This window comes from Tenrec ecaudatus, chromosome 11 (assembly GCF_050624435.1).
Source record: "Tenrec ecaudatus isolate mTenEca1 chromosome 11, mTenEca1.hap1, whole genome shotgun sequence".
Lineage (NCBI taxonomy): Eukaryota > Metazoa > Chordata > Mammalia > Afrosoricida > Tenrecidae > Tenrec > Tenrec ecaudatus.
This window is the reverse complement of record NC_134540.1, coordinates 112325678-112353521: the sequence shown is the minus strand read 5'-3', so window position 1 is coordinate 112353521 and position 27844 is coordinate 112325678. Positions and strand designations below refer to the sequence as shown.

Sequence of the window (27844 nt, the reverse complement as noted above, 5' to 3'; positions counted from 1 at the left end):
GTTCCACTCATATTTTAAAAGATGCTATGTGTTCATAGTCTACTCAGTGTCAATGTGTAAAAAAGAAAACCTACAGCCATTGAGTTGATTCCTACTTATAATAACTGTACCTACAGGGTTTCCTGGGCACTGTGAAATCTTTTTTGGGATCGAATAGCCTCATGTTTCTCCAAAAGAGCAGCTGGTGGGTTTGAAACATTGAGTTTCAGATTTGTAATTCAAGACCTCCTTGACAGCCTTACCAGGGCTTCTTGGTAGTGGTTCTAGAGAATATTTATCCTGAATCTTTAAGAATTCTCAAGATGTTAGATGATGGTCTCAGGTTTAAATGCTGTCGATATAATGAAAGTCTGTGGTTAAATTGAGTGATTATACTTAATATATTGACGTTATACTGAAATTCTTTTACAAGGCAGTTTATAACCCAGTCAAAAAGTAACATGAAAATTTATTATATACACTTTCCATGTTTCAGATCCCAAAGGAGGAAGAGCGAGAGAAGAAGTTTTCTAGAAGGCTAAATCATAGTCCTCCCCAGTCAAGCTCAAGATACAGAGAAAATAGGTGATCAGTTCATTTATTTATTAATGTTTTACCTAGTCATTGCCTTTGAGCCAGTTCTAACCTAGTTATTTATTAAAAAAACAAACAACAACAAAGTCTTTATTATGAAATGGGTTAAAGTTTACAGAGTTGATTAGTGGTCCATTCAACAGTTTTAATACACATTTGTTTCCCTACTTGCTCTCTGTTTTTCTAGTTTTTGTTCTTTCCTGCCAGGTACCATCTATGTTTTTTGGTTTTAGGGTTACGGAGTCTGAGATTTGTGTGCATTATTAGTCTTCATTAGTCCTTTTCATTCATTGTTTTCATGTATCTTTGACTCTTCACTCTTCATTGCTCTGGGTGAGAAGAGACCAGTATTTGCCCCTTAGATACCTGTTTACAAAAATTTAAGACCCTGGTCACTACTCATCAAAGAAGGATGTGTAGAACATTTTCTTTGTGGATTACTTTAAGCCAGTTATCTTTGATGTCCCATGAGATTATGGTCTTGAGTCTCCAGGACCAGCAACTCATTATCTCAAGGTTTGTTTGTGGTAAGAAGTTTTCATAATTTTGTCCCCTGTATGCTTCAATTAATGGTTATATTTCTAACATAACTATATATATATGTAGAAATACTCTCTCTCAAATCTGTACATATTTGAGGGGGGGGTTGGGTTTCCTTCCTACTCTTGTTCTGCTTGTGTGTTTTATCTATTTATAAACTCATAATTTGTTAAAACTGTTATTACAAGATTAGGTATACAAGTAAGAAAAGAAGTACTGCTACTAGGATGATAGTTCATATGTGCATGAGTCTGTTTCAGACAAACCATTTAAAGATGTCTGTCATCAGTGGATAACTGCAGACAGGTTTTCTTAGTATTACACTCATCTAGTCACATTAGGGTATCTTCACAAAGATCCCTTCAAAACAGTGACTTCTTAGGGAATCTGCTTAGTCAGTTAAATTCCGGGAAGAGAGTCTTCTAAATATTTTGGGGACAGTGTTTTTAAAAAATGTTGGATATCAAAGGGATAATCTTGATAGAGTCTCTCTAAGGACACTAGATGATCTCCAGGGTTTATTTGGGATAATTTTTAAGAAAATTGAAAATTGCCTTAGTGAGCAAAAGGTTGGGAAAGTTGAATTTAGGAATTTTTTTTCCTTCATGACAATGTACCTACTCATTCTTTGAGGGGAGCCAGGTTCGTCCTATGAGGAATTTCTTTGGAATTACCTTCTCTGCCCTACAATCCAAGTCTTGTCCCTTCAGATTTCTTTTTTTTTGGTTCTACAAGCTCAAAGAACATTTAAAAGGATCCTAGATAAATTTCTTCAAGAATGCCCAAACTACCAATTAAATGTTGAAATTGAATAGCAAAAAATTCTTTGGGGAAGGATGAGAGAGATGGAAATACAGCCTTTACTACTGTATATACCTACATGCTGAAAATATCCAGAAATAATAGATTTATAGTTTAATAATTTTGCTTAGTAATTTATATACTTTTGTTTAATATCACTTTTAAAATTACCTCCATTGCCTTTAACTCAGTTCTGTTCTAGTTGAATCTTAATTTGAGGCATTCCTTTTTGTTTGCCTGGAGAAAGCTTCTGTGAATAAATGTTTTTTCCCATGAAAGTTTTAAATCATTTAAGAGTATAATGTATGTGATACATGCCTGTATATGAGAGACCACAAGCTTATGACATTGTGTACTATAAAACATAGATATAGATAGATGCTTAAATGTATAGATGTTTGAATGTATTATAGATAAGAATATGCGTAAGACTAAGGGTTAAAACACAGTTTTGTTATAAGTGGGTTTTGGGGTACTTAAACAGATCATAATGAGGTGTGAATCCCCCCACCCCCAATTAGAGTTAACTCCCATTATTAGTTAGTTTTTTTAAACAGCTATCATTAGCAAAACTGTAAAAGGGTCTTTCAAAAGATTTGTGGAGGTATGGAAACAAACATAACGGCATTTTCCCGCGAATTTTTTTCTCTCTGTGCAGCTCCTCTTCCTCCCTTTTAAATGAATTAATAAACAGTGAAATATATGCAAAACACAGTTGCACATCTCATCAGAACAGTGATAGTATCCCAATTAACCACCCATATATGTGGCCACGCCCCCTCCCCTCATTATTCGTTTAATGGTAGTGCATCAGATAATTATGATATTAAAAGAATTGTTTTAAAGCTTTGTGTATAATTTGGGGATTTTTTTTGCGTATGCTTAAAAATCATTTATGTAAAAGTCATATTTTTCTTCAGGAGTCGTGATGAGAGGAAGAAAGATGATCGTTCTCGTAAAAGAGATTATGATAGAAACCCTCCTCGAAGAGATTCATACAGAGACAGATACAACAGAAGACGAGGAAGGAGTCGCAGTTACAGCAGGAGTCGGAGTCGGAGCTGGAGTAAAGAGAGACTGCGAGACAGAGACAGAGATAGGAGCAGGACTAGAAGCAGAAGCAGAACACGAAGCAGAGGTATGTAATGCAAATGTTACGTGTATTTTAGCTATCATTCTTATTGTGTGTGTGTGTGTGTAGGGGAGTACTTATTTGCATGCTTAAAATGTTTTCTTTTTTAGTTTTGCTATTGTTGCCTTCATATTTGTAACTTGATGGGTTATCCAAGTGAATATTTTCTCAAAGTTTCATTGAGAAATTGTATATCTCAGTAATTCCTCTTGGATACATTTCAATTGAAAAAGCATAAAATATGGGCGAACATGATAGGGAGGGGGAAAGGAAAAGAGGAAAGAACAAGATAGTAAAAATTATATCTATATAGGTATAAATATAGATATGTATACATGTAAATATATAAAGATAGGTATATTTGTCTATGTATATATATGAGGGGGTATCTCCCCAACCCCCAAATGGAATGTTTACAAATCTTTGTGTTTAAATTTTTTTACAAAACAATTATCACTTTCAAAGTACTCTCCATTACACATAATACATTTGTCAAATCTGTGATTCCATTCTTGGAAATATTTTTCGAACTCATCTGTTGGGATGGCTGGCAGCACCTCCCTCATTTTTTTCTTCACCTCTTCTCCGTTGTAAAATCGCTGTCCTTTCATGTCTCTCTTCATTTGTTGGAAACAAAAAGAAGTCTTATGGAGTGATGTCGTATGAGTAAGGTACATGGGGCAAAAGAGCCAGGCTGTTTTTTTTCTTTTGTGCCAAAAACTGGCACACTGAGATGGCTGCGTGAGCAGGTGCATTGTCATAGTGGCAAAACCAGTCCCCTGCCTGTTACAAATCAGGCCTTTTTTGTCACACAGTGTTACACAATCTTTGCAGAACCTCTAAATAGAAAGCTTTGATCAACAGTCTGACTTGGTGGAACGAACTCCAAATGCACCTACGAGTCAAAATTTTTGACCATTGGGGAAATTGATGGATGTCCAGAATGAAGTCAGTCAACATTTCACTTTTTTAAAACCAGAAAACTACTTGTACACTTGAGTTTTCCCGAGGTGTTATCTTTGTAAGCTGTGTTCAACATCACAACAATTTCTGTGTCATTTTTCTTAAGCAGAAAACAAAATTTCACAGTCGCATGCTGTTCTCTTCTATTGGCCATCATGAAAAAGGAGGTTTTAATGAAACTGCTTTTGTGAAAAAATTCAATGTGAAAAGAGAGAACCTTCCCAGGTTCTGCAACTGGGTGCACTAAATCAGAACAAGTTGCTTGATGCTCTTGTAGCGGGGGAAGCAAGAAAGCCCACGTGGAAGAAGCACACCAGCCTGTGTGACATGAGGTGTTGAGGTGAATAGGTATCAGAAGTTCAAAAACAGGCAATCAAATTGATGTGAAGGAGGTTAGACAAAGTGAAGACCCAAACCCACCTGTAAGATAATTGGACAGTCCCTCATAGAAGGGATGATATATACAGGGTGCAGTATAGCACTGATGAAACTTAACTATCTTCTAGTTCTTTAATATTTCCTCCCCCTACTATTATGATCTTATTTTTACCTCATTAATTTTGTTAGACCTACGTATTTTCATTTATATAATTAAGATAGTTTGATGCATGAAATCCAAGATAGAGAATCTAGGGTCCGCCCATCTTGTCACATGTATGCATGTATGTTCCTAGACCACCCCTTCTGATTACTGTATTACCTACAGTACAGCCCCTTCCTGTGACGTATGTCCTGACCTGTAATTAGGGGGCTTCCATGTCCCCAGAGAAGATAAAAAGCCTGGGCTAGCATTAAATCTCTCTCTCTCCCTCCACGTGGACCATCAGGCGGGGCAGAGCTTCCTAGTGATACTTGAATGTCCAGCTCCTCTCATAGACCGAGACCTGCTGTCCAAGCTGCACACCTGCAGTTATCGGGCCTGATCCAGGTCCCTCTACAGCTTCCAGTTGTTCCTCACAGTGTAGGAGCCTCAGATTCCCCCACAGGAAGCGTGGGAGCAGACGAATACTCCTGTGAGCCAATGGACAGTCTGAGGATGATAGTTCATCGCTACCCCAGGACAGTTCTCAGGTTACAAAGGCCTATAAACCAAGTGTGCCAGCTCCAGGACCACTGCCTGCCTCCTAAACCCACCTCGACCTTATTTATCTATCCTGGGCACTTAATGGACAACCCCTTCTAACAGAGTAGGAAGGGTTTGGATCCAAAACCCCACTATGCCCCTTTGTCAGCAGGAAGTAGCTAGAGAAGTCGTCGTCCAGTACCCCAAAGATTTGGGTCCATATCTCTTCAGGGGGGAATGTTAGGCAGCTTAGCCTAGGGAATTGGGAAGTCCATTTACGCATGCCCAGGAGAGCCAGCATAGGAAAGCTGGATTTTCCCGCCAGTGGGCTCGGATGGGCGTTACACCTGGAGCAGCCCACCTGGGCCAGGTGATTGCAATTCAGCCAATGGGATCGGCCTAGGGTCATTCACCACACCTCCCCCGGGAACCCTTGAAAAGGGAGGGACCAGAAGGGAGAGTGGCTGGGCTTGTCTGGTCGTCTTCATGGGAGGAGAGAGATCCTTGCGTGACCTGGGGCAGTCTCTGCCAGGCCGCATGGTCAAAGGAATCCTATGGGTGCTGCGTAAAACCTGAAACTTCTTTTAACTCTCATTAAATTCACTTGGATCACGAAAAAAAAAAAAAGAAATCCAAGATAGATAAACACTTCAGAAATGGTAATGGAAGTAATGATTCCCTGTGGGTATATGGTAAGAGAGTGGGGCAGAAGGGGGGATAAGGGGGAACTGTTAGCAATGATGATGTATAACCCCACGTGAGGGGTATGAATAGCAGAATTGTAGGTGAACGGATACATTGAATGGCAAAATAATAATAAAGAATATATAATAATAAGGACTCCTTGGGAGTAGGATGGGGAAGGGAGGGGATAATGAGGAGCTGATAGCAAAGAGTTCAAGAAGAGGGAAAATGTTTTGAAAAGCTGATGTTGGCAGCAATTATGCTTGATTTAATTGAATTATGGATTGTTCTGTAAGGGTTCTCAATAAAATGATTATAAACAAAACTAATAAAACAACAAAAAAGAAATGATATTTAATTTAAAACCATAAAGAATTATTACCATCAGATGATTAAAATCAGAAGGGCTTGACAGTTCCAAGTATTAATCAAGATATTAGATGAGCCGAAATTTTGAGAAAACAGTTTGGTAGTACTTAAAAATGTTAAATGTACACATCTATTGTGACCCAGCTATTCCATTCTTAGATACTCATCTAGGAGGAATGAAATAGTTTGTGTACACCAGGACATTCACACCAGGGTTTGGCAGCTTAGCAATAATAAGCAACCCATTACTGATAATGTGCAATGTAGATGACGCAGAGTATGTTGACTAAAAGAACTAAGACGAAGCAGTATAAATACATAAACATTTTTGGACATAGAAGCTAATTTACAGTGGTAAAAAGTCAATTTGTAGTTGCTTGAAGATGGAATAAAAGAGAGTTGGATTATGGAAGGGTGCAAGAGTTTTTTTGTGAGTAAAAAATATATTTGTTATCTTGATTGTGATGATGAATTCACAGATACATATACACAAATTGCACAACTTAGATATGTGCCCTGGTGGAACTGATAACCTTAAAGTTACCAGTTCAAAGTCACCAGCCACTTGATGAGGAAAAGACATAGATTTGTATTCTCATCAAGAGAGTAATAATGCATAGAAGCAATAGTCCTGTGGAGTTGTACTATGGGTCAGAATGGACTCGATGGCAGTGATTTTTTTCCAAAAATACATGCAGACTATTATGTATCGGTTACAGCGAAAAACATTAAGAGTTAAAAAGGGTCTTTCAGATGTGAGTATTCATAAGCAAATGTCATTTCTATCATGTATAACTTTTCCTTGCAGCAAACACATATTTGATATAGAACGACTTTACTGAAAATGCTACTGAAACCTTATTGTACCGTTACACATGTAGTCTTTTGAAAATAGTATTTAGGTCTTCAATTGAAGCCCTGTACTTCTCTTAGAGTTTTTGTTGTTATTTTCCTGTGATTTACATTTGATAGACTTCTCCACACTCTGCTTCATGTGACTAATTTTCATACTTTTCTCCTTTCATGGAAGCATATACAGCTTAATTAGTTTCTTTGTATATGTTTAATATGAACATTTTTCTTTTCCTCTTCTCGAAGGCTGTTCATTTCCTTCAATAAGTATGAGTGACATACAAAAATTGGTGAAACAATGACACCTTTAATCCAGTTTTTCTGCAAACTTTTTGAAGGCCTCATTTTGTTCAGTGTCAAAAGTTGTACTCGAATCTTTAGATGATCGACAACTAAATGTTCGTCACAGGAAGAATACCGTAGTTACACTTGGATACTTTGTTTTGTGGGTTGATGTTATGCATATTGCAATTAAGAAAGTAAAAGACCTCTTTTTTTTCTTTTACCAAGAAATCTCGATACAAAAATACCATATATACTCAAGTATAAGCTGACCCGAATATCAGCCAAGGCACTTAATTTGACCACAAAAACTGCATTTAAGATGTGCTGAAAGACTCGGTTTAAAAGTATTTTTCCTATCTTGCTCAATTATCACTACTTTTTAGAGCTGGAACTTTTTTTTTATTTTTGCAGAAGTAGTTTTCAATCGTTTATATTTTGTTGCAGACAGAGACCTGGTAAAACCTAAATACGACTTGGATAGAACAGATCCACTAGAGAATAATTATACTCCAGTCTCTTCAGTACCTAACATTTCATCTGGCCACTACCCTGTACCTACTTTGAGCAGCACTATCACAGTAATTGCTCCTACTCATCATGGTAACAATACTACTGAAAGTTGGTCTGAATTTCATGAAGATCAGGTGGACCACAATTCATATGTAAGACCGCCTATGCCAAAGAAAAGGTGTAGAGACTATGATGGTAAGTCTTTTAATTGTTCCATGAAATAATTGAGTTAGTATTTCCAGTGGAGGAAAATTTGTAAATTTAGGTGGTGTAGTTATTTAAAACTTTGACCTGATCATAGTAAAATTGTGAAAAATTGGTTTTAATGCTTAATAAATTCCTTAGTATTATTGAAACTTTCATAACTATTGACCATTGAATATCAGTTTGAAAAGAGCCTTTTATTTGCCTGGCAGTCTTAATTATTATTGGCGTTTGCCAAACAAAGTAAATACCTACTAATTAACTTAATTTGGTTATCTATGTATATTTTTAGTGTGTATGTTAGACATACTCTTACTAATACGAAACCACTGTCATCCGGCTGATTCTGATGCATAGTGGAGGGGTTCTGAAGGTGTAAACTTCATGAGAGCAGACAGCCTCATCTTCCTACTACATAGTGACTACTGAGTTAGCCAGTGACCTTGTTGTTAGCAGGCTAGCAGTTAACTGACAGTGTAACCAGGGCTTATTTTTGGTATGGTAATAACAAGATAGTAATTATTTATATTTCTGATATTATCAGGTAGCTCTATTGAAATAGTTATTTGTACTTCCATTTGAAATGATTACATTTATAAATACCTTATTGACTTACAGAAAATTAATATGTGCAGTGCTTTTTACCTTTTCCCCTAATTGTCTACAGAAAAGGGTTTTTGTATGAGAGGAGACATGTGCCCTTTTGATCATGGAAGTGACCCGGTAGTTGTAGAAGATGTGAATCTGCCGGGTATGCTGCCTTTCCCAGCACAGCCTCCTGTTGTCGAAGGACCACCTCCTCCTGGGCTCCCTCCACCTCCACCAATTCTTACACCCCCACCTGTGAATCTTAGACCCCCAGTGCCACCTCCAGGTCCATTACCACCTAGTCTTCCACCTGTCACAGGTAAGTAAATATGCTTTCCTATATTTAGTGTGCTTAATCATAGTCTTTTTATGAATGGGTACCCAGAAAAGGCTAGATTTTTTATTTTTCAAAGCTGTGCATTAAAAAAAATTGTTTTTAAACAACTTTTATCACCTTCAAAGTACTCTCCATTATACTTAATACATTTGGAAATCTGTGATTTCATTCTTGGAATCATTTTTCAAACTTATCTGTTTGCATGGCTGAGAGCACCGCCCTCGTTTTTTTCGTCGCTGCTTCTAAACATTGTCAAATTGCCGTCCTTTCATGTCTCTCTTAATTCGAAGAAAGAAAGAAGTCGCATGGAGTGAGGTCATGTGAGTAAGGTGTGTGGGGCAAGAGACCCATGCTATTTTTTTGCCAAAAACTGATGCACTGAGGTGGATGTGTGAGTAGGTGCATTGTCGTGGTGGCAAAACCAGTCCCCTGCCTGCTACAAATCAGGCCTTTTTTGTCACATGCTGTTACTCAGTCTTTTCAGAACCTCTGAATAGAAAGCTTGATTAACAGTCTGACATGGTGGAATGAACTAATGCACTCCCTCACATCAAAAAAACAACTGAGCATCGGCTTCATGTTTGAGTTCATTGGGTGAGGTGCTGATGGTGTCTTCCAGTGGCTTCACTGATGTTTGCTTTCGGGTCTTAAACACCATGTCTTATACAGACACGACCTTGGGCAAAAAGTCTGGGTTGCTTCCGAGGTGTTCTTTCTTTTTTTATTTTTTCGGAGGTGTTCTTTCTAAGCGCAGCTTGTTTCTAGTCAATGTTCTTTTTGCTGGTCAGTCAGAACCCAAGCCTCAGACTTCACAGTGATCCTTATCATTCCCAAATCTTCCATTAAAATTTGCTGAACCGAGCCCAAGATAGTCCAGATAGCCCATCACTTCAATGGTCTGTCTTCGAGGAAAAGTACATGAATTTTGTCGACATTTTCATCCATCTGGGAAGTTGACAGATGTCCATAAGAAGGTTTGTCATCAATCAACATCACCTGTTTTGAAATGAGAAAACCACTCTTAACCCTTGAGTTTTCCCAGAGCGCTGTCCTTGTAAGCTGTGTTCAACATCGTAGGAGTTTTCATGTCACTTTCCTCAAGCAGGAAACAAAATTTCATAGCCGCATGCTGTTCTCTTAAACCAACCATCACAAAAATAGCATGTGAAAAAATTGACTGTGACCAGTGAGAACCTTCCCAGGCGATACCTCTGGGCACACTAACTCAGACGGAGTTCCTCATTGCTAGCCTAATGGGAAACATGCAAACTCCACCCAGCAGAGCTTTTTTCCCTTTTTTTGGGGGGGGGGGGGGCGGCAAGCAGGGGTACCCCCTAGTTAGCAAGTTTAATGTTTCCTTTTGTTTTAAAAGTACCTAAAGTAGTCTTTTAGATGCTTTTTAGAAACTACGCTTTCTAGAAACTAAGAGTAAGACATCCCATTCAGAATACCATAATTAAGCTGGTTTTGTAAGTAAGTTACTGCAGTTTATACTGGCTCTGTATGCTTCAGAATCTTGACAAACCCAATGCCTGCAGACTTTTGTAACTAAAAGTTCACCTGTTGTGGACTATATTAAAAGGATACCTTACCTAGAAAAATAATTTATCTGAAAGAGTTTGGTGCTTCTGGATATTATTGATTGATAAATGAAAATACCATATTTGAATGTACAATAACATATTTTATTTGTTTGCTTTCAGATGATATTTCTTATTCTTTGGTTTTGACAGGACCACCCCCTCCACTTCCTCCTCTGCAGCCATCTGGCATGGATGCTCCCCCAAACTCTGTGACTAGTTCTGTTCCGACTGTAGTAACAACGGGCATTCATCACCAGCCTCCTCCTGCTCCACCTTCTCTTTTTACTGCAGGTGCATGTTCTGCCTGTTGCTATTAATGTTGTGATACACTTTTAAAACAATTTTAGTTCAGGAATTTTTAAATGTCTGGAGAGTGAGTAATTATATCAGTATTTTCAATAGAATTATTTAGAAAAAACTGTAGATGTGGTGTATGTACATTAAATTTAAGTCCATAATTGGATTAAAAATAGTTTTCTTTGTGGTTCCAATTTCCTTTTGTTATGTGCTATGTGTTAGTAGTAATATGTTAGATAATTTTTTTCTATTAAGAATACCATTAAAATTACTACAGTTTTATAATTGTTTTTTAATTATAGTTTTTGTTTTACCAGATACATATGACACAGATGGCTACAATCCTGAAGCCCCAAGTATAACAAACACTTCCAGACCTATGTATAGACACAGAGTGCATGCACAAAGACCTAACTTGATAGGACTAACATCAGGGGACATGGACTTGCCACCCAGAGGTACTATGATTAATCTTTTATGATTAATTTTTTTTATAATACTAAGTGGCAAAATTTTTCTTAAGAACAGTCCTGTACTTTTGCTAAATAACAAATGCTGATTGTTTACTTCCTGGATCCTTTGGTTTCCCATGTGAGAAAAGGTAGTGTATGATTGGTGGCACTTTATTTTACCATCCAAAAGGAAAATAATTTCTCAAAAATGAAGAATTTTGCAGGGTTTTTTTTTTTTTTAATGGGTAGAGGTGTTATCTGTAGTCTTAATTGGTAGTTTAATTCCTTAAAATAGACTTTTCTAGTTTGTTTAATGAAATAATGTGTACAGCATGTTTGATACACATGAGTAATTTAAAAAATATTGGTATTAGGGACTCCAGCTCATACATGCACAGGTTTAGTCCAACAAAACATATATATACATGCCCCTTTGATCATTGTATAGTTGCAGACATGTTCTCTGAGTAGTAAATTTGTCTTAGACTAGTTAGGATATCATTAAAAAAAAACCAAAACATAAGTTTTATACCATGGAAGAAAATTGATTTTGAGGTTAGAGCTATTTTAAAAAACAATCATTTTATTGGGGGCTCATACAACTCTTATCACAATCCATGCATACATCCATTTTGTCAAGCACATTTGTACATTTGTTGCCCTCATTCTCAAAGCAATTGCTTTCTACTTGAGCCCTTGATATCAGCTCCTCCTCGCACCCCCCATGAACCCTTGATAATTTATAAATTATTATTATCTTGTCATGTCATACACCACCCACTCACTTTTCTGTTGTCCATCCCCCAGGGAGGGGATTATATGTAGATCCTTGTAATCAGTTCACTCTTTCTACCCCACCTTCCCTCCATCCTCCTGGTATCACCACTCTCACCACTAGTCCTGAAGGGATCATCCGTGCGGGATTCCCTGTGTTTCCAGTTCCTATCTGTACCAGTGTACATCCTGTGGTCTAGCCAGATTTGTAAGTTAGAATTGGGATCATGATAGTGGGGGGGCGGGTAGAGCTAAATTTTTAATTAAACTCAACTGGACAGCTTTTCAAATTATTGAAGCTTTTTGTCAAGTTTAATAGAATACACATAAGACGATTTTTCAGATGGATGGAGTGTTTTAAGGAAGTTTGGGAAGAATTGCGAGAGGAGCCAAAAGAGGGAAGATTCACATTAATATGAATGAAAGAGACTGCTCAAGACACCAGAAACTGGTAGAAAGAAGACTGTTGAATTTTCACTGTTGTAATAGCTACTGATGGTGGGATCCCACATGGCTGGTTCAGTTAACAATTTTAAGCTTTTGACTGCATGGGTGCCAGAAGTGTTGCAAGATTAGCTGCTTCAAACTGCCGAGCTTCCTGTCAGTTTTCTAAGTAAGATAGAAACTAATGAAGATTTCTTTTAAGTATAACCAGGCAAAAGACTTGAATTTTCTAATATGATTCTATGAACACAAGCCCTTGAGAACAGGAGCTCTCAAGATAGCCGTCAGATAAATGCAGGCAGAGATTAGTTTAAGAGGTTACACTGGCTGTTTTGGAAAGTACCAAAAGGGGTACTCCTGAAAGACCTTGTTGAAGGACATAGGATGGTAATGGAGCCTTTTGTGAAGTTTTGAGAAAATGGAGAAGTGTGCAGATGAGAAAGAGGCCAGGAAGCTGTGTAAGGAATTTTTTCTGTAGTACAGATGTGCACATGCTCATTCAAAGAGTAACAAGGAGTAGCTTCTGAGAATTTTGTTGTGAACTGTTCCCCCACCCATTCCACAGTTCTAGTTTTGTTTCTTGAGTCTTCTTTTTGTTACCTAAACTCAACATTGATAAGAAACCCGAGTCTCCTGAGGATGCAAAAGTTGCCGTTTTGATCTCTAAATTGAAGCATGTGAGAAGAGTTAGATAGAAATCACTGGGTACAGAAGGGTAAGCCTAGAAGCAATAGCTTGGCAGTTTGATAGCTTTGTTTATTAAAAATTTCTGTGAATTTGGTGGCAATATTTTTTATTAACCTTTGTATTTTGTTCATTTTTAACATTAAAATTTGATATTGCTTCACTTATATATATGTATTTAATCATTTTATTGGGGTTCATACAAATATTATCACAATCATGCATACATCAATTGTATAAAGCACATTGGTAAAATCGTTACCCTAATCATTCTGAAAACATTTGCTCTCCACTTAAGTCCCTGGCATCACTTCCTCATTTCCCCCCTCCCTTCCTGCTCCCCCTCCCTCATGAACCCTTGATATTTTATAAATTATTATTATTTTGACGTATATTACATTATCTGATGTCTCCCTTCATCCACCTTTCTGTTGTCTGTCCCCCAGGGAGGAGGTTGTATATAGATCTCTGTAATCTGTTACCCATTTCTACCCTGCCCTCCCTCCACTCTGCCAATATCGCCACTCTTACAACTGGTCATGAAGGGATCATCTGTTCTGGATTCCCCGTGTTTCCAGTTCTTGTCTGTACCAGTGTACATCTTGTGCTCTAGCCAGATTTGTAAGGTAGAATTGGGATGGTGATAGTGGAGGGCAGGGCGAGGAAGCATTTAGAAACTAGAGGAAAGTTGTATGTTTCATCGTTGCTATACTGCACCCTGACTGGCTGGTTCATCTGCTCCTCGTGGCCCCTCTGTCCAGTTGCCTACAGATGGGCATTGGGTCCCCACTCTGCACTCCCCCTCATTTACAAAGATAAGATCTTTTGTTCTTTGATACCTGATACCTCATCCCTTCAACACCTTGTGATCACACAGGGCTGGTGTGCTTCCTCCATGTGGGCTTTGTTGCTTGTGAGCTAGATGGCCGCATGTTTACCTTTAAGACCCCAGACACTATACCTTTTGATAGCCGGGCACCATCAGCTTTCTTCACCACATTTGCTTATATATATTCTGTGTCTTCAGCGATACTGTATCAGGAATGTGAGCATCATGGAATGCCAGTTAAATAGAACAAAGTATTCTTGTGTTGAGGGAGTAATTGAGTGGAGGCCCTATGTCCATCTGCTACCTTAATACTAGACCTGTAAATATATGCAAATAGATCTTTTTCCCCATCCTCATATATAAATATATTTACATATGTACATGTCTTTATATTAAATGCCCCTTTCCTCCTAGCTCTTTCATCTATTTCCTTTTTCATTCCTCTTTTCCGCTATCATGCTCAGCCTTCATTTGGGTTTCACTAATTCCTCTTGGTTATATTACCCTTGATCATGCCCTACCAGGTCTCCTACACCCTCCTCATCACAGATTTGGATCATTTGTTGTTCCCTTGTCCCTGGGTTTGTTAACACCACTACCTTCCCCCCACCTCCTCCTCTCCCATGTCCCCCCGGAACCGTCGGTCTCGTTGTTTTCTCCTACAGATTCTTCATCCAGCCTATCTTATTTATACAGACCTACGGAGATAATAACATGCACAAAAACAACACAAAGCAAAACCAAGCAGCAAAAGGAAAATTAAAACAACAACAAACAACCAATGACAAAAACAAATGAAAACAAAATAATACAACAACCAAAACGAAAAGTTTATCGTTTGTTTAAGGACTGTTTGTAAACGAGTCTGATGGGGTGCCAAGACCTGGCCCCAAAGTCCACTTTTGGTATTCCCTCTGGACTTTGTTACTCTGGTCCCCTTGCTGTTCTGTTGCACGCCCTTAGTGTTTCGCTTCGGTGTGGTGGGATCAGATCGATGCAGTTCCCACACTGTGTCTCCAGTGCTGTCCCTTGTAGAGGTATGGGTCAGTGAGGGATGTCGTGTCTCATATTGGTGCCGGACCTATGGTCTTCTCTGTGAATTGGCTGCTCTGAGCAGGAATATCGTCAAGGCTTGGTGGGCCAGGATGTGCACCACTCTGTCTTTCTCCTTCATTTGCTCCTGTGTGCTCTGAGCAAGACATGTCCCTCTCCCAGAGCTGCAGCTTAAGTACTGTCCTCTGAAGGAAATTCTTCTGCTAGGAGAGGAAGGTGTCCACATTGTTGGGATTGGGGCTGGCCCCTCAGACCTCTCCACTGGTTCCCTACTCCATGTCTGCATGTTGCATACACATTTTGGAGCACTGGGTTGAAGTCTTATCCCTCTCTCCCTGTGGCGATACAAACAAAACCCTCACCTTGGGTGCGTTAGTGCCCTGTTCCCCCGCTACCCATTTCTTGTTTTTTCCTTTCTTCCCTCCTTTTTAGTTGATTATTATATGCGTCCCTGGATTTGGTCTGGCCCCTACCATACTACCTTGTGCTCACCCCTGGAATATTTGTATAAAGTAGCTTTTTCCCTAGCCCCTTTTGTATTTTTTTGTAAGGTTACCTCAGCGGACTAATGTTGTACTTGTCCTTTTGTACTTCACTTAGCACAGTTTCCTCCAATTTTTAGCAATGTGTAGTACTCCATTGTATGTATGTACCACAGTTTTTTAATCCACTTGTCAGTTGATGTAAATTTGGGTTGTTTTCAACTCCTTGCAATTGTGAACTGCCGTGATGAGCATTGGCGCACAGATGTCTGGCTGTGGTTTGTTTCTTGCCTGTTCTGGGTATATGTCCAGTAGTGGGATTGCTGGGTCCTATGGTAACTCGATTTCCGTCTGTGCCTCTTCCATGCGAATTTAGTAGATACCTCACCATACTTTGCTATAGCACTCATATCTTCAGTGATCTATTCATGAGGGCAAGTATCCATGAGCGCCACGTCATAAAAAATCTTTTTTGTGTGTGAGTGACTGAGTGAGTGAGTCAGTGAGTGACTGATTGACTGAGATAGTGAGTGACTGAGAGAGTGAGTGACAGAGAGTGAGTGAGTGACAGTGAGTGAGTGAGTGACAGAGAGTGAGTGAGTGACTGACTGAGTTCCATAATATATCTTTATTCTTTGATTAAGAACTCAAAATCTGTTCATTTTTATAAAATTTATATATGCCCCTGGTCCACTTTAGAGACACTTTTAGCAATTTATAGGGGGACGCTATGTCATCTTCATGTGTGTGTCGTGTCATTAGTTTAGCCAGTTGTTTAGAATTTAAAATATTGCTGAGAAAAGGAAAGTACTTGTATAGGGCAGCTCTTTAGAGTAAAATATATGTATCGACTAAAAAATTTACATGACTGGACACTACACAAATATTGAGAGTTGGAGATAAGGCAAAATTTTCAATAATACTCATTCACAAAGAATGAGTCCTGTTGGACTAAGACAGGTTTTAAAATGCAAACCGAACAATAAGCAAAACCACTGCCATTGTATCGATGCTAACTCATAGGACCCTATAGGACAGGTAGAACTGCTCCTGTGAGTTTTTGCAACTGTAACTCTGTAAAGGAGTAGAAAGCCTGGTCTTTCTCCCAAGGTGCTGCTGATAGTTTTGATCTGCTGACTTTAAGGGCTCCTTAAAATGCAAAAAGAATATGAACACATGGTTGTCTTTAAGTTGCTGCTTCTTGGAAACCCTCAAATTAAGAGATTTGAACCAAAGGTCAATGAATTCCCAGTCCATAACATTGAGGTAACCATATACTGCTTCTCACAATGGGGCATTTTAACTTTAAATCCAAGGGAGTATTTTAAGGAGTATTTTAATTTCTTTAATCTGCTATAGTGTATTTACATTAAAGCTTGGTTTACTTAGTGGGGTTTCCAAACCCGATCCTCTGTGTGACCCCTGAAGGAGGTTGTATACTTGGGAAGAATAGGGTGTAAAGTCCCGTTAGCAATAGTATGTGTCTTGGGTCACCAAAGGTTTCATAGTAATTAGATCAAAGTGCCTGATTAAGAACATAATATTAGGTGTATTCTTTTGGGGGGCGTCTGTGTGAGTAACGCTAAACATTTTTCCCCAGTGGGATGGTACTTAACGAGGTTTACCCACCAACAGGAGTGAAACCACCTTCTCTCAGACAGACATGTTGTCATATGTGTGACTTGTGTGCAAGTCCTCCCTCTCCATAACCCCCTCTCTCACTTGAATTTCCTTTAGGCGTCACTGATGGTCCTGTGTCTGTTGCTTTGTAATGACTGCAGCGCGCGATTGCAGGAACGGAGTCACTCTTCGTGGTGGCTTGTCTAGTCAGGGGTTAAAAAGTCTCACCACCCATAAATAACATTCCATTTAATTTTTAGCATTTATTTAAACATGTTAGTGCATAGTAATATTGCGAATACTTACTTTTCATTTAGCCCTTAGAAATGATCTATTAGATACTCTTGAGTGAGTGGTCAGGAACTTTGTGTTGGAAGTGTGAAGACATTTTAATTCTTGGTGGAGGTCATACTGAACCCCTCCCTCCTGGGTTTTTCATTTTTCCTGATAAATTACAATAACTACCAACAACAGCAGACAAAAAAGACTCAGCAGTTTCTAAGTCATATACAAATTTCTTGTATTTGAAAAGTAGCCACTTGAGGTTGTGGTTGTTCATTGTGAGTGTTGTTATTAGGTGCTGTCAAGTTGGTTCCACCTCATTGTGACCCTATTTACAACCCGGTCTTGTATCATCTGCACTGCTGTTGCTACAGTTGAGTCCATTGTTGTAGCCACTGTGCTGTTCCATTATGTTGATGATCAGCTGTTTTGCTTACTTTCCTAGCAAGCATGATGTCTTTATCCAGGGGCTGGTCCTTTGTGAAAATAGCATGGCCAAAATATGTGAGACAAAGCCTAGCCATTCTTACTTCCAAGGACCTTCCTAACAGCATTTGTTTATAAGATGGACTGTTCATTCTTAGGGCTGTGTACTTAGGATTTTTTGCTAACGGTATAATTTAAGGACATCAGGGTTTTTTTGGTCTTTGTTATTCGTTGTCCAGTTTCACATGTTCGAGTCAACTGAAAATACCATGGGTTGAGTCAAGTGCTCCTCAGCTTGCAAAGTGCCATCTTTGTTATTTTTTTTAACACTTTAAACACAGATCTTTTATAGCAGGTTTACTTTGATACACTATGTAATTAATTTTTTTGGGGGGGGCTACTGTTTCTGTGGGCATTTATTGATAATGTATCCAAGGGAAAATAAATTCCTGACCACTCAAAATTTTCTTCATGATATTGCTTATTGATCCAGTTGTTAAGGTTTTTGTTTTCTTTATATTGAATTGTAATCCGTACTGAAGGCTGTAGTCTTTGATTTTCATTAGTAAATATGCAGTTCCGCTTATAGCAAATAAGTGTGTGTTACCTGCTTGCAGGGGTTGATTATGTATTTTCCTTTATTCTTTATGCCAAGCTCTTCTTGAACTATTTGTTCAGCATATATACGGAATAGTATCATGAGAGAATATAATACAGGCACACAATTTATTTTATTTTAAACCACATAATAACTATCCTTTTACTCTGTTTGAATGACAGCCTCTTAGTTTATGCATAGTTTTTGTATAAGCACAACGAAGTCTTCTGGAATTCCTATTCTTTGCAATGCTATCCATGATTTATGTCATCATTGAAACCCAGGCAAATATCTTTCTGTTATCGTTAGCATTTTGCCATGATCCATCTACCATCAGCAGAAATAATCGTTCCAAGCCCTCTTTTGATTCTGGCTTGATTCGCTGCTAGTTACCTGTTGATGAGCTGATTAATTTGTTTTGTATAATTATAGTCAGGAAGATGTTGCTTACTTGTAACATTAATGACGCTTCAACAATTTTTACTTTCTGTTAGTTCACCTTTCTTTGGAATAGGCACAAATAAGATCGCTTTCTGTTGCTTGGCCAAGTCTTTCAGATTTCTTGGCATACATAAGTAAGCACTTTCCAAGTGTTGGCATTAGTTTGTTGAAACTTCTCAGTTACTTTAGCCTCAATTCCTGGAGCCTTGTTTTTGACGAGTGCTTCATTATAGCTTGGATTTCTTCCTTTAATACCATGGGCTCTTGAACATAACTTACCTCCTGAAAACTTTGAATGCCTATTGTTTTGAGTAGTAATTGTGTATTTGGTATCTCCTTTAATTGCTTCCTGCATTGTTCAATATGTTGTCCATAGAATTCTTATATATTGCAACTTGAGGCCTGCAATATTTTCTCCATTTCTTTAATTTGGAACTTGCCGAATATGTTTTTCCCTTTTGGTTTTTATGACTCTCGGTCTTTGGGCCCTTCAGGGTAATACTTTGTTCTCAAGCTGCTCTTTGAAATATTTTGTTTAGATTTTTTGCCTCATTCTTCTTTCACATTAGCTAACTGTGCTGAAACAAAAAGCATGTTTAAGTCTCTTCTGACATTCATTTTGGACTTTTCTTCGTTTTATTTTTAATGACATTTTGTATTTCCATGTCATCCCATAGACTTATCGTTGATCCTTTGTGTTTTGTGCATCGAATCTGCTTTTTAGATGGTGACTCAATTCATATAAGGAACCATCAAGGTTGTGCTTTAGTTCTTGTATATTCATTTTTGGTTAAAATTGAGCAAAATTTTATTTTCATATGCTATTAATAATACTGCTGGATAATTTGCACATTCTGTTGGGTTACCTTTCTTTGGTGACTTTTCTGGTCAATTCTTCCAAATTTCTCTCTTTTTTTCCTTCCAAATTTGTTGACATAAATGAATAAGTGCTTCCAAGGCTTCATCAGTTTGTTGAAACATTTCAATTGTTATTTCATCAATTCCTGGAGCCTTGTTTTTGGCTAATGTTAAAAAAAACTATTAACAACTGGACCAATAGGTAACATGATAAATGGGGATAGATCAAAGTTGTCAAGGATTTCATCTTGGTTGGATCCATAAAGCAGCAGCCAAGAGATCAAACAACACACTGTATTGGGCCATTCTGCTGCACAAGACCTCTTTAAAGTGTTGAAAAACAGGATGTTATTTAAGAACTAAGGTATACCTGAACCAAGCCATAGTATCTCTAGTTGCCTTAAATGCATGTGAAAGTTGGACATTGAATAAGGGAGAATGAAGAAGAGTTGATGAGTTTGAATTGTGCTGGCAAACAATCTTGAGAAGTTACTGTGGACTGCCAAAAGATCCAACAAATTGGCTTAGAAGAAATATAGCCAGAATGCTCCTCAGAAGTAAGGATAGTGAGACTTTCTTTGTTTTAAGTACTTTGGACATGTTAGCAGAAGAAAAGGATATAAAGTAGAGGGCCTTCGAAAAAGAGGAAGATTTACACAATGGCTTCAATAGTGGACTCGAACACTCCACTATTTATGAAGATGGCACAGCACCAGGTAGTGTTATATTCTGTTTACATAGGATTGCTTGAGTTGCAGCTGATTCCATGGCCCACAACAGCAAGTACTAAGGTAGTATTCTCTGTTTTCCTTCTCAACTCTTGAGTTCAATGAATGAATGATAAGGGTCTTTCATTGGGTTCAGAGATAACTATTCTTGTTCAGTTGTCTCATTAATCATTATGCAATGTCCTTCTTTATCTCTTATGTGGAATTTTTTCCTTGTGTATTTTAGCAGAGATTAAATTGCTAATTCAATTGGAATTCCATATGAGCAATTGAAATCTGTTCTGTGTTTGAACACTGGCCTGGTGCTAAATGATGTTTAGCTTCTCCATCATCTCCTTTTACAGATGTAGTCAATTTGATTCCTATATATTCTGCATTTGAGGTCCCCATGTATGTTGTTGTAAAAGATATTTTCAATGAGTAGGTCATGATGTTTACCCATTTACAAAACCTCTCCAAAGAAGTAGCTTTTGCTTTTAGTTCATTACGTAACACTTGTTTGTGTAAATCACTAGGATACTTCTTGTACCTGTTGGAACCTCCTCCTTCTTACCTTGATTCTTGGGAAGGGCATGAATATATGTCAGTGCAGCCTAGTATGTATTAGATTTATTTCAGTGCCAGTCTGATTTCTGGTTTTACTTGAGGGACGACGTGAAAAATCCTTACATACATATTTTACCATGTGTAGTTTTAAGTTACACGAATTTCAATACTACAAGTCTATAGCTAGAAATTACAGGCAGAGGTCATAAATGTCTAGCATGACTAGTAGAAATTTGGATAACTTTTATCACAGAATCATCTATGTATTTATTATTTAGATGCATCATGAATCGTTTTGGTAAGCACCCTCTGGCATCAATCCTCCATTTATAAAATGATTTCTGCGTACCATGCAACTGATTTTGCAACTCATGTAAGAAAATTGCATTTACTTAGGGATATTTCAAAAAGTTTGTGGAAAAATGGAATTAAAAGATCAGATTATTTTCCCTGTGAGAATTTTGAAGTTTTCTCTTATTTCCCTATCCATATAATCTCCTTTATTCCTCATGTATATTGAGTTTTACTACCTTGGCACCCGACATATTCTCAATTTTGTAATAGTGTAATTTTTTAAGATTAATATTAATGTACTATTGTTTTAAAAGACAGTGTTCTACAGAGTTTTATTATGGTTAGAATCCTGATGATTAGAACCCTCCTTATTATATAATTATTTTAAATTGCTAATGATCTGTAAAGCTTATTGCTGGCAAGTTGATTCAGAATGGAACTGCCCTATACAGGGTTTTCACTGTGTGGTAATATTTCTTTTGGAAGAATTAATACCAAGCTAGTCCCAAGGGATTGAAGATTAAAAATGTCTCAAATGTCCAGCTCTTCTAACATGTTATTATCCCTTTAAAACCTATAAGTGGGATTAATTTGACATAGAGTATTATGTGATAATTCTGCTTTTCTTAACATTTTAAATATTGATGGAAGTTATTACTTTGAAAAAATTTAAGTCCTTCACTGCCTTGGTATTACTATTATAAAAAGTGACCCATTTTCTGATGTTATTTCTTCCAGATTTCTAAAGAGGTAGCGAGCTTGCTAGACGCTTCCATGATTGGATCTAGGTAGGAGAAAGAGTGAAATAGGTTCTCTTTGTTGTGTGGAGTGGAGTTGATGCTGACTCACGGTGGCATGAGGAGACGGTGTTGAGCTATTCCGTTTGGTTGCCTAGGCTGTCGGTTTTATAGAGCAGACCACCAGGTCTTTCTCTGGAAGAGCAGTTGGTGGTTTTAAACCACTGACTTTGTTTAACCATTGTGCTACCAGGGTTCCCTGGCTTTTCATTAGCACTGAACAAAAGTCACTTTCAGCAGTAAAATAACCTATTAAAAGGATATTGGCATACAGTTAGACATATTGGATCATTGATAAAATTTTTCTGTTCTTTTTATACCCCTCATTTAAATAAATAACAATAAAGAGAAACTGTGATGGAAAACATACAAGTTGAAAACTTATCGCAAATACTGGAGCAAAACAGGTGATCCCCCTTTTTAGTTGACCTTACAAAGAATTTTTGGTTTTTCTTTTTTATGGAAAAGAATATTGGATGTCTCATACACACTCCGAAATGATCAGTGAACCAGAGTTGGGCAGCTGCATAAGCCAGGGAATATCAAAAATCCAGTTGTATACTTTGGTATAGCAGACTTTGTATAGACTGCTAACTCTAAGAGCAGCACTCCAACCCCCAAGCTGCTTCTCAGGAGAACGCTGAGATAGTCTGCTCCTGCAAAGATCTGAAGTCTTGGAAACCCAAAGAGGCAGTTCTCCTCAATACTAAAAGCGCACTAATGGGTCGCAATCAACTTGGTGATGGTTACTGAGTTGAGCAGGTACCACTGAGCAAATAAACTACGGCATGAATATGAACAGAGCTAGTAGACAAAGGAAGCTTTTATCCATTCTACCTAGAGATGTAGCATAAGTCTGAATTAATCTAATCAACCCATGTGCCAACTTTGTGGCACAAAGGGCGTAAGAATGAGGAAGGGTTAAGAGGCCACTGACATTTGAGGATTTGTAGAAAAAGACATGTTAATATCTGGACCATGATAATAATAGTGGGAAATGAAAAGACAAACTGATGATACTAATTTATTTGATTGTGGGGCTTAAGAATGGGGGTATAAAGGAGAGGTTGGAATTAAAAGATAATTGGTACCTGATTTGAATTGTTAGTGAGATATTGGTGAGGGTTTTTGGTTTTTTGTTTAGAAGGACAAATTTGATAGGAAGATAAATTTCCTTTTGGAAGTTCTTATTTGTTGTGTTCATAGGACATTAGAATAACAATGCCCAAGGAAACATGAGATATGACAATCCTAGGCCCACTGCAATTATTCGCAAGTAGGCCTGTGGTTCTTAATTTTCTCTTTTCCTCCTTGAATCTGTTAGTAATAGAAATAACGGAAGGTAGAAGGAGGTATAATAAAATTGTTAACCCTGGCTTATATAGGTTCCCAAACCTTTTCTCATGAGTAAGATATGTTCCCTCTTGCCCTCCATCTGCCTTGAGAATCAACTGAAAACTGTGGCAATAGATTCTTTAAGACAGTGGTTCTCATCCTGTGGGTCCCGACCCCTTTAGGGTTGAACGACCCTTTCACAGGGGTGGTCCGATTCATAACAGTAGCAAAATGACAGTTGTGAAGTAGCAACAAAAACAATTTTATGCTTGGGAGGGTCACCACAACACGAGGAACTGTATGAAAGGGTTATGCCATTAAGAAGGTTGAGAACCACTGCTTTAAGAGATTATGTAGAATAAGCGGAAAAAACCCTACTAAATGACTTGTCTGTTTGGTAGAGAAAAGAGCACTTACATAGAGTTTTATGGAAATAAAGCCAAAAGAAGTAGAATTTTGAAAACTGAGGCAAGAAAAAGGGTAAAGTGATACGCATTGTTACTTGCTTCTGAAGGATCAAGGAAGTATACGAGAAGTCTTACAAAGTACATACGTAAGTGATCGTGAGAAGAGAATTTTAAGTGCACCAATAGCACTGGCCAGTTTACAGGTGGTTAGAGGGGCATGTGTGTGGGTGCCAAAGAAGCAGGGGTAGCAAGGAAATGGTTTCCTGCCTTCCTTTGCCATGGGAGTATGAGTAAGGTGAGAATGCTGTAACTGAAGGGAAGAGTAGTGTAGTTGTATCAGACTTCCTTTTCTCTTTTTCCTGGTGTAGATGCTGCTGGGATGTTCCAGTGTAGGGAGGGAGGAGGAAGCAGTAGAACAGGTCCTAGAATATTTAACTTGCTATCTCTGTATAAAGAAGAATTAATGGCATGCAAATCTAGAAAACAATAGAAGTCCAATTAGGATAGTCGAGGTGAAAAGTAATACAAGGTGTATATTAATGCTTTATCAGCAAGATATGAGGAAACTTTGTAAGACAAATGGAAAAGATGTGGGAAAGGACAGGAATCAAGTTGGACGTTGAGAAAATGGCAGGTTTGTTTTACTAGAAATGGTAGGAAAGAAGATTCTATGAAGGTGATTCTGTGTTGAGCTTTTCTCTTTCAAAAGATGTTTGCCTGTGCTTTGAGGTTTTCCAACCTTTCATTGTGAATTAGTTGGGAGTTTACATATAATCAGATCATCCTTTGTACTTTCAAAAACTTAAAACAGTTCATCAAACCTCCCAATAACTTGCTCCCCACCCTTTACCCCATCTCCTTCTTGTAGTATATTATCTTCCCTTTTATCTAAGTTAGCACCTGTCTACCCTCACGCCTGTTGTTTTCCATTTCCCTCCTACCCCTAGTATCAAAAGTTGATTCTTTTTGGTATGAAAATATTTTCTTGGTTTAAAAAAATGTTTATAACAGTAATACAATATTTGCCCTTTTGTATGTGACTAATTCATGGAACCTAATGTCCTGCAGATCCATTGCTGTTAAGGAGGTGTTTCACAGTTTCATCATTTTTCTTTAGTGATAGGTAATATACCATTGAGTGTATGTACCAACATTTATTCTTTCTTCCTGTCAATGGGCACTTCAGGTTGTTTCATCTTCTTGTGTTAGAAGTGCTCTCATGCACATGGGTATGCATATATGAGTTTGTGCTGTCCTCCTTTTATGTAGGGTATATCGCAAGTAGAGGGATTTCTGGGTCATGTTATTTCTATTGCTAGCAGCCCACCATACTACTTTCCTCAGTGGTTGTGCTGTTTGGCAGTCACACTGGGAGTGTGTGAGGTTTCCCATATCTCAGCCCCTTCTCTTAGCATTTGTTTCTGAACTTTGCTGTTAGTTCTGAGGTGAGGTGGTATCTAACCATTGTTTGGATGGCTAGTTATTGTAAACATTTCTTCATTTGCTGGTTGGCTACCTGTCTTTCCTTAACTGTCTATGTCTTCTATTAATTTTTAATTGAACTATTCATCTTTTTTCTTGTTAAGGGGTTAAGTTTTCTATAGATTTTAGAGATGAATTCCTTGTCAGGTATACATCAATTCTACCCTCACCCTACCCTCAATCCATTCGTTCTCCTTTTAGAACTATATTTTATGTCTGTATTTTTTCTTTTGTTGTGTGGCAGGGTGTGTGTTTTTCATTATGTTTGATTGTATATTTATGCCATTTATTAGGCTTCCTTAGATTGTCCTCATTTTTCCATTAGTGAGCTTTTCAGTTTTAGGATTTACATTTCATTCTTTAATCCATCTTTGGTTTTCTTTTTTAATGGAGTGAGGTTAACGGTTCTGTGGCATTCTTTTGCAGATGATAATCCAATTTTGCCAGAACCATTGGTTGAAAGATGATCTCTTCCCCCATGTGATGTGTTTTTGTCCTTTATCCAAAATAAGTTGTCTGTAGGTAAATGAATTTCTTTCTGTATTCTCCCCCCATTGGTCTGTGTATCTCTACCAGGCTGTTTTGACTATTGGAGGTGTGTAGTAGGTTTTGAAATCTGGGACTGAGAAACCTCTTGGTTTGTTCTCTTTAGCAATTCTTTGCTTATCTTGTGTTATTTAATTTCCTTATAATGTTGGTCATTGGTTTTTCCATATTTTTTAACAATGAAAAGGGATCTAAGTTGGAATTGTTTTATAGGTATAGATAGCATTGGGTAGTGTTAACAATGTTATTACTGTTGACAATAGTCTTTACAATGTTAATCCTATTTTTGAACATGGTATGTTCCTCCATTTATGTGAAACTCTTGTATTAAAGTTTTACAGATATTTTTGGTACAAGTTACCTGTTTCTCTAGTTAGATTTATTCATAAGTATTTTATCTTTGGATGGCTATTGTAAGTGGTTATTGTTTTCTTGATTTCCTTACCAGAGCTTTCTTTGTTAGTATACAGGAATTCAATTGATTTTTGCATGTACTTATATCCTGTCACTTTGCTGAATCTTCGATGAGTTCCAACAAACTTCTTCTTGAGTTTTTGATTTTATATGTGTAGAATCATATCACCTACAAATAAAATGTGTACTCCCACAGGCTACCCCTGTATGGTCATGCCCAAGTGGAACTCTTGAGTGTGTGTGCCCTGTTGCTCTTCAGGTTTCAAAATAGCCTTACTCTGGTTTGATGAGGTGCAGGACACAAGCAAGCTTCACTAGTTTCACAACTGCTGAGCATGCCATTAGGGGCCTGGAAACCCTCTGTACCAGGGAACCTGATGTTCAGCTCCCTTAGCAATTTTTTCCTCAGTGATTCAGGCTTCTAGGTTTTTCTTCCATTCTCTTTTTCTAGGACTATGTTGAAGATGGCTCGTGTTGTGTACTTGTATAGGTAACTTTGTTCACTAGAAGTATCTGTATTTAGGTTTATGAGGTACCTGTATTTTCAGTAGAAATTTTGTTAGACAAAAGAATTTAGAAACTTAGGACTGATCTTCACAGCAGAACTCATACATTTTAGAGAGATTCTGGGGACCAGCATGGAAATTGTGCTTCATAGTTATAGTCATGGGAGAGACTTTTACGATAGCTCCTGAAGTTTTCATGAGCTATGAACTTAGAAATATGTAAAAATGTTTTTTATTAAATAAATGTATTCATCTTAAAGAAATTCAAATTCTCTGGTATAGATTAATGCTCAAGTGTTTTAAAAATCTGGTGTCATTTTAGAATATAATAGTTTAAATGTGCTAGGTTTATTGTACTTCATCTAGATGAATGTAAAGTGTTGAAAATAGCATGTATATAAAATGTTCCAATGACATTTATTGGGTCAATTTGAATATTTTTATTTTCTTTCTCAAGTAAGCATTAATTTAATAATTTTGATGACATTTAAATGACAAAATACCAACTTTCATTACAGTTGTATTACGTTTCCAAATTCTCCGGGGGAGGGGGTGTTTCATTGGATTGGTGTTGAATTTTGAATCTATAGGTTGTAGGTTTGGTTTTAAAACTTGCCTCTGGATTACTTAAGGACACTCCTTAAAAGACCTTTGAGAAACATAGGAAAGCGTCAAGATTATTTGCTATTTATTTTGTAGTAAGCGTGATAGCAAGGTGTTCTGGTGGCACAGTGTATTAAATATTAGGCTATTAATCACAAGATTGGTAGTTCAAACCCACCAGGCACTCCTCAGGAGAAAGATGAGATTGTCTGCTCTGTAAAGATTTACAGCATTAGAAACCTTGTATATAGATCACTTTGACTTGGAATCAACTTGGTGGCAGTGGGTTTGATTTCTTTTAACGGTCCTGGCAGATGAAATATTACAATGGACTCAACACAAAAATATATCCTTTAAAATATTTCATTTTATTTTTCCTTTAAAATATTTTAATTTGGCATGTGTTAACTATTAATTCTTCCATATAGTTTTTCTAGGTGGAAATGATTGTTTTAATACATT

At 37.6% G+C, this 27844-nt stretch overlaps 1 protein-coding gene across 12 annotated transcripts in view; it reads left to right on the top strand.

Annotated features, from left to right (window-relative positions):
- RBM26 (RNA binding motif protein 26) overlaps positions 1-27844 on the top strand; it is a 109131-nt gene that overhangs the window by 25562 nt on the left and 55725 nt on the right. For 7 of the 12 annotated variants that reach the window (XM_075563499.1, XM_075563497.1, XM_075563498.1 and 4 more), the window contains exons 4-9: positions 476-564; positions 2835-3052; positions 7707-7967; positions 8644-8883; positions 10605-10775; positions 11084-11239. In XM_075563499.1, the coding sequence (XP_075419614.1) occupies positions 476-564; positions 2835-3052; positions 7707-7967; positions 8644-8883; positions 10605-10775; positions 11084-11239 (1135 nt within the window). The remainder of the gene's footprint in view (positions 1-475; positions 565-2834; positions 3053-7706; positions 7968-8643; positions 8884-10604; positions 10776-11083; positions 11240-27844) is intronic. The other 5 variants (XM_075563502.1, XM_075563501.1, XM_075563504.1 and 2 more) reach the window with 3 other exon arrangements.